The 23,649-nt window shown below is 42.6% G+C and overlaps 1 protein-coding gene across 2 annotated transcripts; it reads right to left on the bottom strand.

Moving 5' to 3' along the window:
* Window positions 1-1,022: 1,022 nt before the first annotated feature.
* Window positions 1,023-23,279, bottom strand: LOC310987065 (calcium-independent phospholipase A2-gamma-like). 2 transcript variants are annotated; one of them, XM_083973218.1, is made up of 10 exons: window positions 23,122-23,279; window positions 21,518-22,827; window positions 20,061-20,210; window positions 17,506-17,657; window positions 17,157-17,251; window positions 16,003-16,174; window positions 14,702-14,759; window positions 14,191-14,385; window positions 4,401-4,596; window positions 1,023-1,394 (listed from the first exon to the last, which is right to left on the bottom strand). In XM_083973218.1, exons 2-10 carry the CDS (start codon window positions 22,751-22,753, stop codon window positions 1,117-1,119), a joined length of 2,532 nt encoding a protein of 843 aa, XP_083829344.1. In that variant the 5' UTR covers window positions 22,754-22,827; window positions 23,122-23,279; the 3' UTR covers window positions 1,023-1,116. The 2 variants fall into 2 exon arrangements, with proteins under 2 accessions (XP_083829344.1, XP_083829345.1); XM_083973219.1 differs by having other exon boundaries at window positions 21,518-22,601; window positions 23,122-23,262.
* Between the last annotated feature and the right edge of the window lie 370 nt (window positions 23,280-23,649).

Raw genomic sequence — 23,649 nt, forward strand, 5'->3', positions numbered from 1 at the left:
CTAAGCTAAGCAGCTACTTGATACTCACCGTAATGACATGACTTGGGGGTATTGATCTTATCATCCAGCTATGAGCAAAGAGGTGAATAAGCGCATTTCCCCGACATGCTGAACTGTTCCTTCAATCATACAAGATGCATTCGCCTGCACGGCTGACATCCCCTCTACGGGGAGTTCCCAAATCAACACATCATTTGACACGTCTTCTTTGAAACAGTGCTAAGTCGAGAGCTGCCAACCACAGTGGCAAACAGATGCTTTTTTGTTGCCAAAACTGTAACACATTAACACTAAGATTACCGACAAAGTCTGATGAGTGAGTGAGTGAAGAGGAAGGTAGTGTTTGGCATGTTAAATGCATTACATATTTGTGAATTTACACAATGTTCTTCAAAGCTACCGGTCGAGAAGTCCACAACTATGACACGCTAATCACATTAAAGGGATAGTAGCATTTTTTAAAAGTGGGTTCTAGTGGGATCTACAAATAGCCCCTAAGTACTTTAATTGCAGTAGAAGACTCTCTGCACTCCTCCCGTTAGCAACGCCAGCCCATAGCCCTGCCCAGAGATTTACAACATACATTGTTGTGAACGGACCCAAAGAAACGGCCTATTTTCATGGCCTAAAAGAGGTTTTGCCTGAAAAAAAATACACAGTTCCATTGTTCGCTATAATATAATTTTTTCCAGCCCCTCAAAGTGCAGGAAAAACACACCCAACCAACTGCTGATCGGCGGGCGCTAACCCTGGGCGGAGGGATACGCGAGTTGGTTAGGTCCAAATAAAAACTGCGTTTTTCCTGCACTTTGAGGGGTTGGAAAAAAAAATATTATAGCAAACAATGGAACTGTGTATTTTTTTTCAGGTAAAACCTCTTTTAGGCCACGAAAATAGGCCGTTTCTTTAGGTCTGTTCACAACACTGTATGTTGTAAATCTCTGGGCAGGGCTATGGGCTGGCGTTGCTAACGGGAGGAGTGCAGAGAGTCTTCTACTGCAATTAAAGTACTTAGGTATTTGTAGATCATACAACCCCACTTTAAAAAAAATGCTACTATCCCTTTAACCTGACGAGAAGAGTTTCCATGTGAGGTAAAGGTGGATTGTGGTAGATCTACAGCTTAGAGGAGTGAAAGGATGGACCATTATACATGTCCGCCCTCAGCCGGAGCCACTCTGCCATCCTCTGGACGGAGCTTTTCTCTCGGGTGAGGATGCCGGTGACCTTCCTCAGCTTCTCCTCGTTCCTCTCCAGGTAGCGGGCGCCCTCGGCCTGCAGCAGGTTCAGCTTATCGTGTCGGCTTTCGTCCATGGAGATGTCCTCGCTCATGTACGGGTTGAAGCGGAAGTAGGTGTCAGGGGGGAGGAAGGCGGCGAGCATGGCGTGAACCTCTGGAGGGGAGCGAGAGAGAGGTGAGAGGGAGGCCACAGACGACACAAATCGTAAACACGCAATTAACTTCTCCCATTTATACAAACATTCAAATATTGTGTTAAGAGTGGAAAAGGCCACGCAAAGTATAAAGTAGACTGTCAACACTGTGACAGCGGTACATGTGTTCCAGAGAAAGCGCTTGAGGCTGAGAGTGTGAGGTAATAACAAGTGAACATGTCATGGCTGTTTTCATCTGAGAGGTTTAAAATCAACAACGTACAAATGCAAACAAACAGGCAGCTGCTAACAATAATGGGGTGGATGTGGGTGACAATCAGATTTTTTTTCTGTCCATGTTCCCACAGTAGTTAAACAGTGCAAACACCGGACACAATGTCCAAATATGGCTTCTGTTCAAATGAGGTGATTTTTAAGGCCAGAACTCTATAAAGAATAATTGAAGATTACTTGTAGTGTTTAATCTTTTGTATTTCATACGTAAGGCTCCAGACTGCCCCTGAATGGAGGCATTTTTCCCTGAAAATTTGAGACAGTGCAAATGTGCAACCAGTAAATTTGCTGTTTTGGTTTTTTTAACAACGGTGAATCGTGGAAGGGGCGACTCAAAGAATCTGGAATCTGTCATTCCAGTTGGCAGGCCAATGTGTGAGGATCATGAATGAAAAGGAGATGTGAATACAGGTGCATTTAAATGAATTAAAATATCATGTAAAAGTTTATTTCTGCCAGTAATTCAATTCAAAAAGTGAAACTAATACATTATATAGATCCATTACATACAGAATGGAACTTATCTTGTCTTTATTTATTTAATTTCTTATTCTTTTCTAATGATTATGGCTTACATTTAACAAAATACCTAAAATTCAGTATCTCAAATAAATTGAATATTACTAAAGACCAACTGAAAAAACAAAACACATCTATATGCACTCAATACTTGGTTTGGGCTATTTGACTTGAACTACTGGAAATTGAATTTTCCATGATATTCTAATTTATTGACATGGACCTGTATTTGCTTTGCAAGTCGCCGGCCGGGACAGGAGGGGAGCTTTTGAAAAGAGGAAAATATGTGATAAACATTCTTACTAATCTGCTGTTTCTAAATAACAAAGGCCGTCGGAAAGCTGGGGGAGCGCTTAATCCCAAATACAGGAGGAGCAAGTGCAGAGAAGCATCTAGGTCACACACTGCACCACAGCAGCAGCAACAGGGAGGGGACCGAGCCAAATTTAGGCACAGTGGAGGTGCCCGTGTCCAGAGGTGATAAGGAGACAGAAGAGGTTGCCACCACAGTGGGCACAATGGGATGCATCCAGAACAAAGTCTAACCTGCAGTGCAGTATTTTCTGCACCGACATCAAAACTCAATTCATTCCCCTGGAAATGATGCAGAAACATCATTTATCTCTCTTACTAGTTAAAATGATTTCATCTTCAGAAGCAGACAACATAATGCACGCATAATTAAATCTACAATACTAACAATACCAGTGGCTCATATTAGGTTACATATTTACATCAATATACTGTTACTGTGTGGCTGGCCCCTGATGAGGTTCATGTTTGGACCAGTTCTCCTCTTTGTTGATGCCACTTGTCTGTGTTTGTATGTGCTGGCAGCTGGCAGGTGATGTCCAGATTTTTGGAACCGTTTCCCTTGGGTTGGGTTGGTGTTTTAAATTCAACAGAAATTATAGCTGCTGCACAACAATGGTCGGGGCCGAGCAATTTTAGGCAAAATTAGGCAATTTGGAAGTGAAAGTTCCAAAACTGTAGCACATATGGTTGATTTGTTATGAATTTTCAAAGTTTTGAAATGTAGATGCTGTAACGCCACCATCAGGACTATTGTCTTGTGTTTCCAAGTGACGACATCTAGCATTTTGATGTGTCATCGTCATCACCCTTGCTGGGGCTTGAACTCACAACCTCTGACAAAAAGAATGAGCTCCTAACTCACTGAGAGTTAGGCATATTGGCTAGAAGTGGAGCCCACCAGGCTTCACTTCACAAATAGACTTCACAAATAGACTTGACAGTTGTCAATGCAGATTTCAAAAATTGTCAAAATGTCAGAAATACTGTTATCTAAACAAAAATCTGATAATACATAAATTGCATTTTGACAGCATGGCAATGTTGGTGATTTGTTTTTAACTCCTAGTGTTTTGCTTCATAAGAGAAAATGTGATGTTTAAAAATGCCACTCTTACATTGACTGCAGTTGTTCCCATGAGAGCAGAATTTAAAATGTTCTTGAAAATTCAGTTTTTGAGATAAAATTCTGATATTTGCCAAACTTCATCAACTACGACTCCAAAATATTGTCAATTGTTTTCAGGAAGATTGAAAATGTATATGGCAAGAATTGGATGGTATATGTTTACAGTAGTGTTTACAGTCAAATGTTTTCATTCACTGTAGGCTAAATTTTTGATAAATCAAACATCTGTGTGGTTCGTTTGTGGAGGACACAAAATTATGGGAGGAGATAGGTTTAATACGTTTTACAGTTTTTGAAAAAACAGAGTGATGGAAAGGTTTAAAACTGTAGCATGTGCCATTGGTTTGGTAGGAATTGTACATTTTTTTCAAATTTAAACGCTTATTGTCCTGGCAGCTTACGCTGCACAGCCCCTAATAATGACACTGTGCCTGCTGTGAATAAATGAGCTACTATAAAACATGCCTGACCTCTTTCAGTTATATCGATCTTACACAAACCATTTTTGCATTTTAGGATCAAAGTAGAGATGTGACAATAAATATATGGAGTGCCATTTATTTATTGTCTCACTCACAAAGCACAATAATGTTGTAAGAGTTAGAACTCGGTAGCGGGGGGCTGAGGTATCCTGACCTTTAGACCCTCACATAAGTCAAGCTCCAAAGATATAATCAAGATATAATCAGGTCCAATTCAGACGGACATCAACATTCTGACAAGTCTAAATAACACAATGCATCTCTAAGGTTTCACAGCGACTGTCACTTACCTTCAGTGTCTGTGGCGCTGCTGATGACGTTGGTGAGTTTGGTTTTGAGGCTCGTGTAGGTGGCGCTGTTCTTCCCGGGGTTTTCGAATCGTCCTGTGCCCAGGGAGACCACACACTCCAGAGGCGTGTTAGGCCACAAACACTTACACTCGTGGATAGCCAGAGCTGTGGGGTTGTTAATCAGCAGACCTCCATCCTGTGCACAAAACGGAACAAGGGCCATGTTAGGGACTTCATTTACAGCCTCTCAATGGTGTTTTACGCCAGAGTCATGGCGAGACCAATTAATTGGCATTTGAAACCTAAAACCTTTCATGGATTTTAACAGTCAATAGATAAAATTTTTAAAGAACATCTGATGAAACAAAAAGAGCAGATCAATGTGCTGTTTTTCCATAGCTGTGTGTGTGTAAGTCTACAAAGCACAGAGCTAAATTGTTGTGTTTTTTTCTCTCTCACATTTTCAGTTAGACTGGCTTTGATATCGAACAAGCACCCAGGAGTGCTTTTGCTAAGGATCCATAGTCTACCCAAGGCAATGGGGGAGTAACTGGAGAGGGTGTGGGGATTGTTGAATAGGCATGAGGCTGAGGGGCCGCGGGGCTGTGGGCTGGCAGCAGGATCAAACACACAGGGGCTAGTCCTCATTAAAGAGGCCAGGCTGGGGGGTGGGAGCTGCAGGGCCCCCGGGCTCCAGGGACACTCTGGGGGGAAGAGTGCTTGTTTATGTGACTGAGTGTGTCTGCGCATGTTTGATCGAAGGCTCATGCCTGCTTAGAGTCGATGCATATAATAATGCGGGTACGTGATTCTGACAGCGTGTGCCACATGGACTCATACACAGTAAAGCTTGGGGAGAGGGGGGGTGGGGTGGAGTGGGGGGTGTCCCTTCTTTCTGCGGCCTAATGACAGTTCTGTACAAATCTGTCAGAGTACACACAGCCTGCTGGAGAATGAGGGCTGCCTACAAAGGCAAAGATCTGCAAATCATCAGGGGAGATGGACTGAAAAATTGTATCATCAATCCAGAGAGGGGGAAATAAAATTGCAAAGGAGACTGACAGTGGTTGTTAGACCGGGGCACCGTGTCAAGAAATAGCTCCAGTGATAGCAGGTGTTTTTGAATGACTTGTCTCTTTTAACATACTGCACATGGTGGTTCTCAATGAAAGTTACTAGTCAAACAAGACTAAGATTATACACACTCAGGTGCTCTACTACTACTACTACTATGCTATAGTAAGAACTGTCACATCTTCACTATTAACAATACTAACATGCTTATGTTTTGCAGTTACTTTGCTCAGCATGCCCATGCATGCTGAGCAAAGTAAACTGTAATGGTTTGGCTTCATCAGCTTTATCCATATAAAGCTGATGAAGCCAAACCATTACAGTTGCAAAGATGAATTTATCATCCAATCAAGAGAAAATAAAGTGGCAACTACATCATATTCAAGGGACTACGAGGAGTTTTGGAAAGCGAAGTGTTTTCACACTACATTTCCCGTGAGCCTCCGGGTGCACGGTGAAATTCTTGGACCGGCGCAAGACGGACGAAAGTGAAAGCATTTGCCAAGAATGTTATCATTAATCAAGAACAAAAGTCAGAGGTTCGAAGACGATCATCGTAGTTCCGACCATAAACAATGCCAACTAACGATCCGGTGGCGTTATTCCCAAATGCTGGGCGAGTAATATTAAAATAACTATAAAGACAAAACGATATATTTATCGAAAATGGACCCATTAACAAGTGTGGGTAATGTAGATTCATCCACATATGAGACTCTTTTATAACTAAAAGCATTATAAAGAAAGAAAGCCAAAATACCTTACATTTTCTGGTTTTCTTCTATGATAAACTTAAGACGTGATAGTTTTGTACTGTTGGTCAGACAATACAAGACAGTTCGAGATGAGCACCACGGGCTCAGGGAATATGTGATGGGCAGTTCTCCCTCATTTCTATTTTGAGAAAATGACTGACAGTTTAATCATTCATACAAGTAATTGGGAGTTGAAGCCCTACATTAGACACTTTTGACAAATTCTGACATGCTGATGGCACTATAGATAACAACTTAAGGTGTCTGCTCCCAGTTGTTGCCAATCCATTAATGGATGTTTGAAACATAGTTGTGAGTAGAATACATCCCTTGGGGAGGATTGAATGCCTGTGTGAATGTTCACAGCAATCCAACCGAAAGCTGTGGAGGTATTTCAAAGTGATGAATTGACTGACAGTATCACCGTGTCATCCATTCTGCTGGAATGGCTAAAAATGAAGATGAAATGTGAAAAACTACAGAGTCAAACTGTCAGGTGAAGGAACTTTCTGTGATTTGTAAGAAGAAATCTGTTATGATAATGTACAATGTATAATGTATGAATCATTTAATGTTATATTAGGTTATTAAAGAGAAACTCTGGTGGTAGCTGAAGCCTGAGAGAGCAGCCATCTCACTAGCTCAGACGGACAAGGAGGGTTTCACTCTGTCACAAAGCATGGAAGAACTGCTGAGGTAGACATTTGTCCAAAGCATGTCATTATGCACCAGTAGGGTGTCTGGCAGACCAAGAAATGAATCACAGAAAAGGGAGAAAATGCCTGGATTGGAGTTCTTCCTAATGGAGACTTGCACTGCAGAGAGCACCAGACAGACCCAGCTGGAAACAAAACAACTAAGCAGTTTTCTTATCACTCACACCACTGAGTGGCTCCATTTTCTGAACTCAGTGGAAATTACGGCAACAGTCTGAGTCTAGTTATGGGTCCATTGTGCCGATAGCTGGGGGGCAAGTTTCACAGTCACAGTGGCCGGCCTTGCAGACGGAGCCAAGGCATGTAACATTAGGAGCCGACCGAACAATGCTCCTGTGAGTTGGGAGTTGAATGCTGTAACTTGTCTCCATTTCACTGCACCTGCTTCAGCAATTTCGAGCTGGTGAGTATAGTTGTGTCCATGGAGGAAAGTCTGGTTTTTGTAGCACTGAGGGAGGTTTGTGGTGGTGCCACTGGAAGACATGTTGGATGTCTCTGTGTGTGGCACTCGGAGCCTTTCAAAAGATATTTCGCATCCATCATCTTCTTCTACGGTTGTCAAGAGCAAACAAGCTTCTTCAACAGAAGGTACCAGGCACAACATACAGTGAGAACAGTTTGGCAGTGGTAGAGCTTGGGCTCTTTAAAGCCACTTTTCAGTGAGATATCCATACTTGGTCCGCTGCCACATTCTCACACAAGGCTGTCTTGAGGCCGGGGCATATTTGAATGAGGATTTAAGTTTGAAACAATGATCTACTTAGGACAAACTGCGAAGGAGCTTTGCATACAAAATGGCCAAACTCAAGCTGCCCGTCAAACACCCAGTATGACGCAAGGCAAAGGTCACTTGCCTTTATAAGGATTTAGAGCTGTAATGCTGCCTGTATTTACAATGACTCCATCCAACTGGGAAGAAACGTGCCATGTGTCCTCAGAGGGTAGAACCCCTGTCTGACATGTTTAACCCCAGAGTCTGACAGGAAACAGAATTATTTTGAAATGTTAAGTTTGGACTCCAGCTTCCTGAAAGGCTTAATGATTTCCTCCGACAGCCATTCTGGATTCCGGTGAAGCTCACTTGTCAATTCTCCTGAGGATCAGGGCTCATCTAGCCTCGCCTTTTGCCCTTCGGGGGCTAATGGCTGATTTACAAATTGTCTCCTTATTTTCCTGTGCGCGAACAAGGCAAGTTCTCAGCTAATTAGGGTCTCCTGTACCTATGGGAACATGTTTCACTTCTTCAGATGGCCAATTAAACCAAAAAAAAAGAAAAAGCTTTAAAAAAGAATAAGTTCTTACAGCATACTCTGAAATAAACTACACGGATGACATGAGCTGTAATAAATAAACAAAATTAAGATGTGCCTGATTTGTAGGCTCCTTGAATTGCTGTTTGAAATGTCTCTGCTGTCATTAACTTTTGGAAGCTTATCTTCATTGTGCCTGTTTAAGCTGTCTTAGAGGGGGAGTGCTGATTTGAATAGGAAAGAGGTGCTATCGTCAGGATCAGTAAAAGTCATTTCACGCCCCAGTGTATGTCAGCTCCCATTAGCTGGGACAACAAACTCCATCCTCTTCATTCAGCCCGTGTGCCTCTGTATCTCTCTCTCTCTCTCTCTCCGTCTCTAACCCTTGGGCAAGACTCAGTGCTGCCTTGTGCGACGGTCGGTCATTATGAGCGGCCACAACACAGAGGAACAGAGTGCTTGCTTAAATCTAAATGAGGTGAGCCTCGGAGATACGGTACATCTGGTGTAGCTTTCACAACACAGACCCAACAAGCAGCTGTAGTCATTACGATTTCCTCTTTGGATGCTTTGACAGGGCTCGACTGAGGGGCACAGAGCGCTGTCATGACTTATTATGAGCCTCGACCAGTGACATTCCTTTCTCCCAAATGATTAATTGGGGAAGCATTACATAAGTCATGAGCATCTGAATGTGCCAGTCACAATAGCCACTCTGTTTTCTAGAGATGGTCGTTCAATCAACAATGTAGATAATTAGACGACTAGAAAAAATTAAAACTGTTGTTGTACTCTCAACACTTAGCATAAATCTTCACTGGGTAGAATCAATAGCCCTAAAAAGACAATCCTACCCACTCAGAGACCACAACAGTCTATCAGTGCAGATAAGACAACGTAGATAGTGTGGGGAGTGCCATTCTCAAGAGGCAGCCAGGTCAAGTCAGAGGTCTTCATGCCATATTATGTGATTACGTCGACCAGTTCTCCTCGTTGCCTTTTTTCTTTATAGGCCCCAAAGGTCACATTGAGGTTCAAGCCATCTTCCCAGGCTGTCAAGAGAGGAGGGACCCATCTGTGCCGAGTGCCAGCTCTGCCCCAGGCAGGGGCAAAGCAATTGTGATCTGCTGCGCAACAGTTACCTTTTCCCACACATTTGGTGAATACATGACCGCACATGTACACCCGGTATTGAAACAATGAATCATCTCCGCTTGCTGAAGCCATGCAGGTTAAGCTGTGAAAAAAAACCTTACCGTGATAGAACTGGATGCAGATCCCTAATGCTATTTACTCTGTCCACATTCCTTTGAGGCTTTATGTACATTATTTGACAACTTCATATTAGAAAGCATAATTTTTCTGTCAATCATAATAGGTCATCTACTGGACAATTTAAAGCTAATTTCCCCTGCTGTGCTGTTCAGCAGAGGAGGCTCAAACACACCCCTGCATACCAATACATCATAATGGGAGGTTTAAAGACTTATTCCAAGAAATCTCATCATGAGCCAGTGCAGTAAGAGGTCTGGTAAATGTGGTGCACTGTGAGGAGGAGAAGGGGTTTAGAGACAGGAAGACTGCAGGAAAGCTTTCATAAGGCAGCCAGTAAACGTAATCACTGCACCGGTCTAATCCCCAAATAAGTGTGCCAGTGCAATCAAGTGTTTGTGCATGTGTGAAAACACATCTGTACAAAGGAACAAAAAGCTCTGTCAATTGAGGAAACAGATAATGTGACAGTAAGAGAATCCATGTGTGCACAGTGGGAACTTAGGGGACCGACGATCCTCAGTCGGTCTCTGAAGAAGTATCTGTATCTGTCTGCAGCGGGGCTCATAAGTCTGAGCTCCGTCCTCCGGCGGCCTCTCGGTCGAGCTCTCGGGGCTTAACACAGGAGGGGAGAGCCGCGCTGGGATAAGGAAGTGGCTAAAAGTTAAGATTTATCTTTTCTGTCGCCTTTCTGTATCCAGCACCTCGCTGCTACGGTGCTGAGCATGTAATTTACAGCCACTACCTTCACCTGCCGAGGTCTTTACGAGGAGGAAAAAAAAGGTGATCCAAAAAGGTTATGATTTCTTGAACTGCAGTTTCTGGATGGTATTTCATTTTGTCAGACCTCGGGCCTGTTTCTGCTCTTTGTTCACTCAAAAATCAAAATGTGCCACATTTAATGACTCATTTATGACTCATTCCCTCTGTCACTCATGAGCTACAAGTATGTGACGGCTGAAGCGACCTACTCCATTTCTGGCTGTGTGAAATCAATTTTTCCTGAGTGTGATGCCTTGTTGGGGCTCTCAAGAACTTGCACAGGGGGGGCGGTGGCTTACTGATCCCATGCCTTCCATTAAATGCTGGCAGAGGTGGGCACAAAACATGCTCCCATTCCTCCCCATCGCCTCAGGAGACGCCATGGCAACTAAGCAGAAAGAAATTGGGCGCTCCTCGCCATTCCACGCATGCCCTGGCATCATTATGAAACGTCTCAAGTCTTCTTCTTGTGTTCTTTAAAGGAGAGATAACTGAGAGAGCTTTAAAGTGGAACATGCGCCTCCTCTGTCCCTTCATCTCCTCTATTTATTCACTCTTTCCCCCCTTGTTCCTCCTTGCTAAGGCATCCCCTCCATGGCTGTGGTAGCAAGTGTGAGGCTTTGATAATACCATGGCTTCTCTGCTTCAAAGGTCTTGCTCCAAGTTACAATTTCCCCAATGTACCCAGTGTGAATCTGAAAGTTCTGGCTCTGTCGGATGGATTTCTGTTCCAGCCTCCGAAAATCAAAGAAGCATCAACGAACAATCACAACTTTCTTGAAACACTGCTTGAGAACTCGGGCATTCGTTCAGCACACGGCGTGGCGACTCTCTTGCGCACACCGTACAAAAGGGTGATTGTTTGGGGCTTGAATTAAGTGGAAAACTCCGTGGGCGTTGGTGGAAAAGAGCGAGATGACTCTCTCTCTAGGGAATCCTGACATCACACAGACAACATATTATGCTTACGACCAGTTTTTCGAAATGGCCAGTAAATTAAGTCATCGGGCTGGGTGGCACTCTCAATCTGACCAAAGATTCACAGTGACAGTGAAGTGGTTGAAAGCTGCGTAAAGCTGTGTGTTCAAAGGAGCATTATTCATTCATTTTTGAATTATCTTTACAAATACAGATCTTTGATTTCATCCAAGATTCCATCAAAAGTAAAAACTCTTTCATCCTGTTCTATGTTAGTTTAAGATGGTCTGCAAATTGGTGTTTGCTTAATCACTGAAAAATGAAAAGAAAAGAAATCAAACTTCATATTGTGATAACAACATCTCATCATAAATAATGTTCTCACAAAATAGATTGCTAATAAAGACTTTATCAGTGCTTCAGTAAGCTTTGATTAAATCGCATGTGACCGTTTTTTGTTAATTCTTAACCTTTAAAACTATAACTAATGGTTTTCTACAGCTCTTTTGATGGGTTTTTCTCTAAAAAGGCCTTCAATTATGAACTCAAGATGTTTCATTTTTTGGGCTTTAATCTGGTTGAAGCAGTTGTTGAAGAGGTAATGAAGGTAGTAGTTAGTATAGGCAGAGGAGTTCATGGCTTAAAAACATAGAAGTTTTCCTCTCCCAACTGGATCACGGATAACAAGGAAACAGCAAACCCAACTGTGTTTAAACAGCAAAAGTTCATGGCCTCATGATACTGTTTGAATGTTAAAAATACTCATGTATAGCAGAGGTGCTGGTAGAGCAGACGTGATAAACACAAAACCCAAAAATAAAAAGGTAGAAAGGTAAGTGGGACGAATGAGCTAAAGCCTGAATCGCATGGGAAATACGAGTCAAAGTTTTAAACACACCCTTGAAATATACTCTAAAGATTTATTACCCCGAGAAGAACATGAGTGGTGAAAACAGGAAAAAAGTACATCTTCATAAGTCAGTGTGGATGATTTCTTTTTTAATATCTTTTTTAAGAAAGAAACGAAATTCAAATAGAGCACCTGTAACCGTCAAATGTGTTAAATATATTAAACGACTGATAGTGTCTCATCTTCCCACAGTACAAGTTTTCCTGCTGGGTGCTGTCTAACAGCGGCTGGAAGAGCAGTTCCATAATTAGACTGTCTGTCTTTTCCCTTATAACGAGGACGATATAACAGTCAAACAGTTGTGTGTGTGTGATGAGGGAAGTGCTGCATTTGGATAATTTATGCGTCTCAGATTTGGGCGAGCCCTGCTAGAACGGCAAGCCGGGGAGATCTCCCAGCACAGGTGGGTTTTTCATCAACTAGTCTCTTTCATTCTCTCCTGCTACATTCCTCCATTCACCCACACAACTAACACGGCCTCCAATTAAGAGCGCGGGAGCTCGTCCACGTGGGATATCGCCTTTGACGCAAACACATGCTCACTCTCACATATGCGTCTGCCACCCTTGATCTATGTCGAGTTTGTTTGTACGCCACATCTGTGTTTTGAATGTCAATTCAAGGAAATATTGACATCTGAATACGACGGGTCAAACACAGGCTACACCGACAGAATAATGACCTGTTGTTCTGTGCATGTGCAATATGTTACATCATGTGTGCTTTCAGTCTTGTTCAAAGCAACTATACTGTTTTGAGGTAAATAACATCCAGTGGCTTGTTTACTAAGATTCAACCGTGTCACTTACTCATGTGGTTTCTTACTCCCCTGCCCTCTGACTGAGGCCTTACTTAAAAGGTAAAGAGCAGCAGTGCAGTGTGCATCGATCAATGAGAGGGTAGAGTGGACTGGGCGTTTGTTATGTTACTGAAGGCTAATGCATACCTGTTTAGATGGAGATGGATGTAAGTGTGTCTCACAGCGACTCTACCCCTCACTCTCCTGTCAAAATGTAACTGACTGGAAATAAACACTGACAGGAAGGAAATGGAGATCATCCCCTCTGCTTGCTGTGCAAAAGATTTTTCTCATTAGTCTTCTCAAAAGCCTTCTGACCGCACATGCCGTCAACACAGACTATACGGCGTTTAAAGGTATAGTACGTAGGAATTCCCCCCATCTAGCGGTGCGGTTGCATATCGGAACGTATTCTTGATGTTGCATTCACGTGAAATCGGGCAGACGTCAGACAGACAACAGACACTGCATGTAACAAGCGTCTATGTAAACAAGTGTTCCGCCAGCACGAGGCAAAACAATACAGGCGTGACAATATGTTGTCATGGTGATGTCATATTGTTTACCTGACCCACGTTTTACCGTCTTTCTCTCGTCGAGTAAAATGACATCCGGTTGGTTTGCCGACGGCCGTCTGTCTGACTGCACCTGAATGCAACATCAGTGCCTCCGTCCTTCCTCACACTACACAGTGCTGACAGTTTTAACAGGCCGAGCCCACAGCTCCGCTGAGTTTCTATGGTTACCTACGGTCACGCTGCCACTCAACGCAAAAAATGGCGATGCAACATGGCCGCCTCAGTTCGGTGCGTCGCCCACTTATGTATTTGTAACGACTTGTAACAACTCATTCTAAGGTACCAGAAAGCTTTCATTTGTATGTGGGTGTGATTCGACTTCAGTGAAATACGTATTTATAAAAGCAATATTTGATTTTTGCTAATAAAAAGCCAAATAAGTTACACACTGGGGCTTCAAGTCCTGCAGACCAACAATAAGCCCTCACAAAGGATGGCAGAGGTGCACCAATCACATGTCGGTACATTTATTCATGCACTGCATGAACTGTTTGTAATGGTGGCGGTGTACAGTAAGCTTATGTGACAGTTGTGTCCAGGACAATCATCCTCTATAAAAGCATCAGTTAAAAGCTTAAACTCTAAATGTAGGATGTAAACTCACTGCTATGGGTCACATCACTTTACCTTCTCTGTAATGGGACACTGACAGGAAATGTTTCAGTGTTTACCTAAATGATTCTAAGCATCAAGCCTATCACGATCAGGGCCAGTCATGCTGATACCCCCTCGCCTGCTGTTTTGAATGGGACTGACCTGGTGGAGATCGTTTCCCAAGGTGAACTCTTGGAAATACCCGGGAGCTGCCGATGTGGCTCGGATGGCCTGCCAGAGTTGGTGCTGGCAACCCCCCAGGTAGTGTGAGCGCACCCCGGGCAGCAGGTTGTAGTTTCTGAAGACATACGCCTTGAGGCCAGCGCCCCGGTTCACAATGGTGCTCACTGCTGCCACCTACAGGTAAGGGCATGACATACAGGGTGACCATCTTTTTCAGTATGAAGCAGCAGTTTCCAGATCGTGAGTACAGGCACAATATCTGACCTGGCATGCTGACAGATCTATTAACTATCATCTCTACACTGCTGATGCATCAAATCCTACACACTTCTTTGGCCACGCGGCTTAATATGACTTTAGAGTGCATTTTCCTTTCACTTTTCTAACAGAGAAATACAAGACTAAAGATTGAGAGAGGAGCTTTCTGTGTAATAGCCTAGTCACTGGTCAGCAGCATCCGAACAGAACATGCTGGAAGAATAAAGTTCACCTTGGGGCATTCAGGGTCTCTTGATGTCTCCACCAGGAGGTGAGAACCCATTTTCTCTCTGTGGAAAGAAGGAGGGAAGGAAGGATGAGTCATTTTCTGGCTTAGTGAATTTTGGACAGTACTGTGGCTTGTTATCGACATATTTTTGCAAGTTTCACAAAATCCTCCTGCATATCAGTTAATGGGACTTGAAATCATTTTGTGATCTGCGTAATTATCTTAAGGGACCATTCTACTGAACCGAAGCCTTTCAGGATAATTATTATATTACACTTGATGTGACTGCTGACCATGCTCACAGTGAAGATTTTTATTCTTTAATATCTTCTTCCCAAAAATCCCAACCAGCCTCTGGTTTAAAGTAACTGCCATATATTATAATAATTAAAGGTTATAGCTACAACTTTGTCATCAAAACGATTAATTTTTCAAAAATGATAAATCCACAGAACGTCTAGAGGGGTGCAGAATAAAAGTATTGATTATACTGAATTGTTTTTTTTATAGTACATAAATAATTGTTTCATGAATTTTGACGGGTCCAAAATATAAATATTTACATCTGGTTACGTTGGCAACATCGGCATAAAATGATCTCTGTGCCAACAGCATCAGTACATTGATGTCACATGAGGCGGAGCTCAGGGGGGGCCAGATCCTGATAGCTCTGTGGAGAAATGGCACCGTGCTAATGCTAATGCTAACTAACGGTCAGCCGGTACTGTAACGTTTCCTGCTGCAGGTTTGTCGAGCTTGTTAGTGTGAAATGATTCAGATGTGTTTTCAGTCCGCTGTCACCACCGGAGCTGCTGCTCGTTAAATGCAGTTAGCGTTTAATTAGCTTTAGCTACTAGCCGTTCCCTATAGGCATACCTGGCAACCATAGAGCTGGCAACCAGTACAACTGAAGGTTGGAGCGAGAGTGCGACACTTACTGGCCGGGAGTAATTAAACTTGTAGCTAACACCTTTAATTTTCAATATATCTAGTGAAATTTGCTCCAGTCAGGTGAACATCATATCCGACTGTTAATTTTACATTTAGGCCTACTAGTTTGAAAATGTATTATCACACAATGTTATGTAAACATCTGAGACAAAAATAGAGAGCAAGTATGATGCTACACAATTTAAGATGACACTATTTAATTAATGTCTGGGTAGAATGAGAGGAGCATTTAAAAACAACAGGCTTTATGGGATTTTAACTGTTTTTTACCACATCCCTATCATGATATCTGAACATTACCTGATTTCAACACATCCCTCTACTCTGTAATTAACAAAAACAGTTGAACTGACTTGAGGATGTTCTCCCAGGCTTCGCTGTCATAGAAAGCATGTTTCCAGCCCATCTTCACGGTGCCAACAATGACGTTCTGCTTGAAAACATCTGAGCCCAACTTGCGGTAAATATCATCACACTCGCTCAGTGGGATCTGGAACACACCCAACATGAACCCGAGGATAGCACCTGAGGAAAAAACAAACATAAAAACAAAGTGACTGAGAAGTCCTGGGAAAACAAACAGTCATACAACAACACTGTATTTTTCTAAACGTGGGTAAGTGCTGCAGTCACTCTTTTTTTACATGTTAATCTGAAGGATAAATTGTCATGTTTTTCTAAGGATGAGGAGTTTTTGCAAAGCCAGATGCTGAAAGGATTATCAGTTAAAGTAATGTTATCCACAGTTGAGCTATTCACAAGCAGTGGGTGGGAAAACATCACTGTAGGTAAATACTCCTCAAGTCCTTTGTCTTCATGATTAAGAATGCGTGACAGGATTAACAAGCTATAACAGTGCTGTGAGGACAAAATTAGGGTGTACCTGAACGACGTGGGTGATCAAAGTGGCCAGATGTGGCCCAGATGGGTTTCAAATGTGTGAACATCATTTGATCAAGCAGTGTGATTACATTATGGTTTGACAACATTTACTAAATCTGAAAATGAAGTGCCTCCAACTGGTGATGATTTAGAGTGAGAGAACAGATAGGAGCTGAGCACAAACACAAACTTCTGCTGGCGATTAAGGTGAAATGTGATCTGCAAATAAAATACAGTTTTTCAATCTGCTGTGAAATGAAAGCAGATAAGTGGCAGACGGATAAGAGCATAGTCCACAGCTCCACCTTGTGGTGAATCTCGAAAAAGTATAAATCCATTTATGGACCTTTCTTGTAACCAAGTGTAGACTAATCAATGGTAACATTTTAATTGTATTAATTATCTAAGAACTACTACTACAGTACTTCTACTTTGGTATGAAACTGATGTTATATCTGCAGGGTCGACAGCAGAGAGGCCCAGTCGGTGAAATCAAATCAGGTCAAAAAAAAAAAGCAACAAAGCAGCAAATGGGTCAGTGTGCGATAAGTGCTGCAGGTTTTCTCTGATAATCCACACACATGCACACACACAGATACAGAAGTAGGGCAGGAGAACAACATACCTGTGCTTACACCACAAATATAATCAAACAGTTGATAAGTTGGTTTGCCAGTCAGGGCTTCAAGCTTTTGTAGAGTCTGAAGTGCAAGAAGACCTCTGAAAGAACAAAGTCAGACATGTTACTATACACAGAGAGAGCCACCTGCTAATAACACTACACACAATGACTTACAGTGTTTTTTTACTGCTTTACATTTACGTTTTCTCAAGAATAAATTTACTTCACAAATTGAAAACCGCTGTTAGAAGCAGTAAATTGGTTTTCAACATATTCTGACATGTCCTTGGCTGCAGTGAATACTATGTAGTTCTAGATTTGATAGTGGTGATGAATGAAGCTGAAGTCGCACCTCAAACCGCCTCCGTCGATGGAGAGGATTCGTATTCCTCTGCCCTTCACAGGTTTGTGGTAGCCCACCAGAGAGAGGGCTTCTCTGACCGCGGCCCTCAGGCCTGGGTCGCTGGCCTGCTCCAGACGCAGGAGGCAGGGGATGACCTTCTCCTGAGGAACACATAAACATATTGTTGCAGCCAGGGGTTGAAATGAAAAAAGAAAAAGAAAAAACACTGCTAATCCAACATGATGGGGTCAGACCAGAACCGGCCCGGCACATTTACTTGCACAATGTGGGGCTGTGATAGGAAATAATGAGAGCATGGATTAGCCAGTTGTGTAATGTTGGAGTTTCCCCACTACATTTTACATATTGTTATCTCTCTACTCCTGTATTTGCCCTCATCGTCAGTCACACAGACTCCCTCTCATTCTGCCAGTTTCTCTTTTCGGTGACAAACAAGGACAGAAACAGACAATGATTTCTGAATGAGAGGTCAATCCCGCTGCCTCTGAGTGAAAATTGTTTTGCTGTTTCGCGAGTCATTATTTCATCACAATGACTTCAGCAAAGCAAACACTGTGTCAATAATGTGCCATGCTGGACACAAAAGTAGACGACACCACCGTCATTAAGGACAGAGGTGGTGAATATCGCTGTGACTGCAGCGCGTAGGTGTTGTTAATCTAAGCAAACCAAGGTTTAAACGGTATGTGTACCTTTTAAACCTTGGTTTGTAAATAAATCATGACACCAAAAGGTGCTACTAACAGAGTTAATAACATAACTGGAATGAAAATATAAGAAGTCAGAGGACATTCTTCTCTTTCTGAAACTGAAGTCAGTCAGTAACCACAATGATGCCTTTTATTTCTGTTGCCATTCACAAAGCTATCAATATCATTCTTTCAAGGTACGTGGAGTTCAACTCTGCTCTTGTTTCATAAAGGATTAATCTTCCTTACATAAAGTGACCTTGTTTTGAATTAAGCTGGTACTGAATGAGTTCCTGACTGGGGTTTAACTAACCAATTATCCGTTCACATTGATTTACTTTACTTTGTATCAGTTACACAGTTAGAAGATCATCATCGTGTAAGCACCGTGTGAGAGGGTTTACTCCTCTGCAGGTCTGACAGTTACCAGACAGGACACTACACTAACAGCACAACATGCATTGCTGACATGTTGCTATTTCTGAAAAACCAGTAGACAAGCTGTCCTCCATGCTGAGGATGGAGGTAGGCCTGTTCTATTTTATTCTGAGATGTAAATACCGGTCTGACTCTGTGTCGTGTGTCTAGCTGTTCACTCCTGAAACGGCTCCTCTGTACTTCTCTTATCACATGTGATCTTTATAATAACTACACCAATTTATGACATTGGGCTTTTTATGTGTTCCTGGATACACTTCCTTTGCCACAAAGAAGTTAAAGGGATAGTTCAACATTTTGGCAAATTCGGCTATTGCCATAATCCATTATATTCATAGCAGTAGGTTCATTGCCTTTAATTGTCGGTGCATGTTGTTTTGAGATACGCAGGGCAGAGATGTGAGCTGCTCAGTGAACACAATAGAGGTGAATGGTACAGGTCCCCTGTCCCTCAAAACACATCAAATACACAATCCAACAACTACAAAACACTCTCGTGGAGAAGTTGTGACCTGCACATTTGCCACGCTATGAAATAATCATGTATAATTATGTAACATTACGACACATGAAGCAAATACTCAGAACATCACTCCACCGAGCAGCCATGTCTGGAATGTAGTTCCAGCTATACATTTGCCCCGAAAACAACTCTGTCTTGTAATGTTATGTTGCAGGTTACAACTTATCCACCAGAGCGTTTTGGAGTTGTTGGATTATGTATTTGATGAGTTTGATGAGGGACAGGGGACCTGTACCATTCACCTCCATTGTGTTCGCTAAGCAGCTGGCATCTCTGCCCCGCGGTTCTCAAAACAACATGCACTGATAATTAAAGGTAAGGAACTTACCCCCATGACTATAGAGATTATGGCAATAGGTGAATCTGCCAATAACATTGAACTATTCCTTTAAGAGGACCATTGCCTTGTGTGGTGATGTGTCGGGAAGTGCTTCTCTGTTCACAAAATGAACATCCCTCTCCCAGATGCCATGGCAGATAAGGCTGAGTAATAAATAAATGCAGCAGTATGCAGCCTGCGTATAGTTGCATAGGTCTGACTATAAACGGAGAGCAGCCCTTAATCCGTTGACACAGCTGAGATACTGACATTTTGCCTGGTATGGGAAAATTTCCACACAGAACACGCAGAAGGCCATTATCTACATTATTTACATACTACAGCTGTTTCCTGACTACAGAATATCACACATTAATGTATGTATAAAAAAACCTGCTGCTGTAAACACTGTCTTTACAAGATGAGCTAGTGAAAAACTTAATAAGTAACACTTCTGACATGTTAAGCTGCATCAGACAAGTTGCTGACAAAGGCATCAGTATGCATGATGTTAGCATTCTGGGTAAAAAAGAAAAGAAAAGAAAGGAAATGTAAGCCTGGTTGGATTTCTCACCTTTAGAGCAACACCACGAGTCTCTGGGAACTCCAGGAGATGGTAGCTGAGGTCCTCCACCCTGTTGATGTAGACCCTCACATCTGACGCCCTGTGTAGAGCCTGGACCAGGGCTCGAGTTCGATTGTCCACACTCACCCTGGCAATGATCTGGGAGCCAGACAAATATGGAATCAGTTAGATCTTTTCATTAATTGCCTACAATCTATGCTGTGAGTACTATGACATGACATTTAACTACCTCAACAGGACTTAAGTTACAGTAGCTAATGGGCAAGACACCAAAACCGAACTTTCAAGCAATGCTTCCAGTGGAGCAACCCTATCTAATATTATTATTGTATTAACACAACACTATTAACACAAACATAATCAAACTGCTAATAAGGCCAATTGCGACACGCAAATTGCAAGGGCTGCAAAAAAAAAAAAAAAAAAAAAAAAAAAAAAACATCACAGGAGTGTCAAATACCAACAAAACTATAATCATCACCTTTTTCTATTCAAAGAAGTGACTAATTCAACTGAAACTGCCAAAATTATGGCAACTTTTTTTTTTTTTTACCTAGCCCCAAATCTGTATAGATCTGGATATGGAATATTTTTGTGCAACCACCACTTTGTTCCCATAATCACCTCATTAAACAACCATCTGACGGTAAACTGAGTTATAATAATGAATAATACTTTAATCAAGGTTACTAAACATGGTCTAAAAGATCATGCATAATTCACTGAGGTGATTAACAAATGAATGACTTTTCACCAAACTGCCACTCAGTGATTGTTATCATACTGCCAACAGACAAATTCCTTCTTGGTAGGCTACCACCAAATAGTTTGTGTGACCTTGATGGTCCTACATGTTGCGTGTCTGGCCCTCGGATTAAATGTAACAATAGAACTGCACCATCATCTGCATCACATTGTTCAACTGTACATCACCAGCTGAAGGATGTAGGTCGTGCCATGCTTTTGCTATCTGCAAAGTCACATATTAGATCATGTTTCAAAATACTCAATCCATCCGCACCATAAACTAAATGTCAGGTGTGTTTATATAGCATGGCCTACAAAATACACATCCTAATGCAGCCCCCCCCTATCTCCTCAAGTGGGTTATTTTTAAAAACAGATTCCCAGAACTCAGCCAGCACATCAGCGCACTGCATTACCATTAGACATATAGAGTAGCAACAACTCAACGTGTGAACAGCAGACACCCTGCTATAATATACCAGATACTCAGAATGAAGTGGTTATGTAGCCCTCACACATAGAAACAGGTCATAGTTAGGATCTGTTTCTACACTAGAAGACAAAATGTTTACATAAAGCACTATGACACTGAAGCCCCATGGCACGCCCATAGAATAATCAATGCTTACTAGAAATATGAGCTGTCCAACAAAAAGGGATGAATTATTAATTAAAATATTACCGTGTTGTTGTCCTACCTTTTCCCTTTGGAGTAGAAGTTTCTTAGCTTTCTCTTCAGCAGCCTTTTGTTCCTTAGTAATTGTTGCCTCAACCTGCTTCACTGCTTGATCCTCAAACTTCTTCTCCTCCACTTGAGCGGTCTTGGACTCTCCCGTCCTGAATTTGGGGACCAGGGGGGCAATGTAGCTCCCTACAAAGGCCTGCACAGTAGGCGCCGAGTAGGACAGGTAGTGTCCGAAACCCTTCTTGGAGGAAGGAGGGGTAACTGGGGCAACAGGGTCTTTTTTATCAGACACTGGCACGAGGTCATTAGTTTGTTGGCCCTGAGAGGAAGCAGAGGAGTAGTCAACACTGTCCACTTTCTTGTCCTGAGTCTTTGTACTGCTGCCAAAGTACGAGTTGATGTGATGGGCCACGTAGTTGTAGGTCTCATCCAAGCTGACTGAGAAGGTGCTGGGGTGGAAAAGTGCAGTGGTTTGTTTGGAGGTTGTGCTCTTGTTCTCGGCGACGCTCGATGGAGATTTAAGCTCCTCTTCCTTCCTTTCAGCGCCGGCTTTGACAGCAGGAACAACACGCCTGAGTCTTTTCTCCTTTAGTTCACGCATAGTCAAAACTGCGTCAGTGGTATTTGCTTGTGCAGAGTTATGAGCGGAGGTAGTGGCACTTGAATCGACTGCAGCGGTGGAACTAGGAGCAGGAGGACTGACAGAAGATGAGTTAGTTGTAGGTTTGGGTGTGGTGGATGTGGATGTGGATGTGGAGGGAGGAACAGCATTAGTGAGCGCAGGAGTAGCTGTGACTGCATTCTCCTCGGCTTTTAGCGTTGACTCAACACTGACCTCCGCCTTGGTCAAACCCTTGGGTTTGAGTCTGGCAATTTTGGAGAGAAGTTCTGTATGCGTCCCACTGACAGCTTTAGAAACTGTGTCCAGTGTGCTCCTGACCCGTGACATGTGTTGGCTCAGACCGGCAGACCAACGTGAGGCTGAAGTGTTCAAGTACAAGGTGCTGGTGTGAAGTCCAAGTCTTTGTCTGACCTGGTTAGCTTTATAGAGCCATCCTTTACGACCCCGGCTCCTCGGGTGGTGGAAACAGCAAACCCTGTAGCAAGCGGACTGTTGTTGTACATGAAGCCTACAGTGAGAGGTACCAGACAACGGAGGTGATGCTGCTGACTTGCGAGGATGTGTCTGCCACAAAACAAACGCTCTGTTTACTTTCACCCAGGTATTCGGAGCCCATCTACGACTCATTCTTTTGGGTCATAAAAGTTGATGCCATCCAAAAAAAAAAAAAAAGTAGATCTATTCTCTCCCTTTTCATTCACCTGGTGATGGACAACAGAAAATGATGTTTACATGCAAGAGAGAAAACAGACGTGATGAAAATGACAAATGAAGTCACTAAGACTGCTCCTAAACCTGGCTTGGAGGCAGTTTTCAGTATTCTTTAAAAGTAAAAGCTCTTCCGTAACTGGTTGAAATTGAGAAGTAAACACAACAGCCAACTTCTACTCAGAAAAACATATTTCAACATCAGAACCTAGCTGCTAGCACGGAGTGCAGCCGCTAGCTGACTCGCTAACATTCATACAGGCTACACAAAACACAACAAACCATACCTGTCTTCTTAAAATGGTTCCGTTTCAACCCAGAAATCCTTTAAACTTATTGGCGAGTCACCATCATTTGTTAACGTTAAGACAAACGTTTAAGAGTTTAGAAACACACAGGGTCATTCGACCTGACACTTTATTTCCAGAGAGACGTGACGACGTCAGTCAAAAGAAAAACAATGGTCACGTGACGATCATTGTGCCGTGCGATTGGCTGTCTATCACTTGGCCCCTTAAATGGAGTCTGTTGATTGGTTGAGGGAATTCTCCCCACCGCCGACGGTAGCTTTGACTTTACGTATGGCGTATTCCGAATCCCGTACAGACAGGCGGGATCAGCATACAAAGTTAAGAGAGAGTCCCCACCCCCCCTATGCGTTACGCGGGACTCTTAAAAGCACAAATGAAGCGCCACGCAGCTGCTACTTGGAAATGTGATGATGACCGACATACCCAAACAACTACAAAAATATGATGGCTCAAAACTATGTGAAGTGTAAAACTAGTGAAAAAACAAAACAATATATTTATACC

Source organism: Trachurus trachurus (genome assembly GCF_905171665.1).
Source record: "Trachurus trachurus genome assembly, chromosome: 6".
NCBI classification, from domain to species: domain Eukaryota; kingdom Metazoa; phylum Chordata; class Actinopteri; order Carangiformes; family Carangidae; genus Trachurus; species Trachurus trachurus.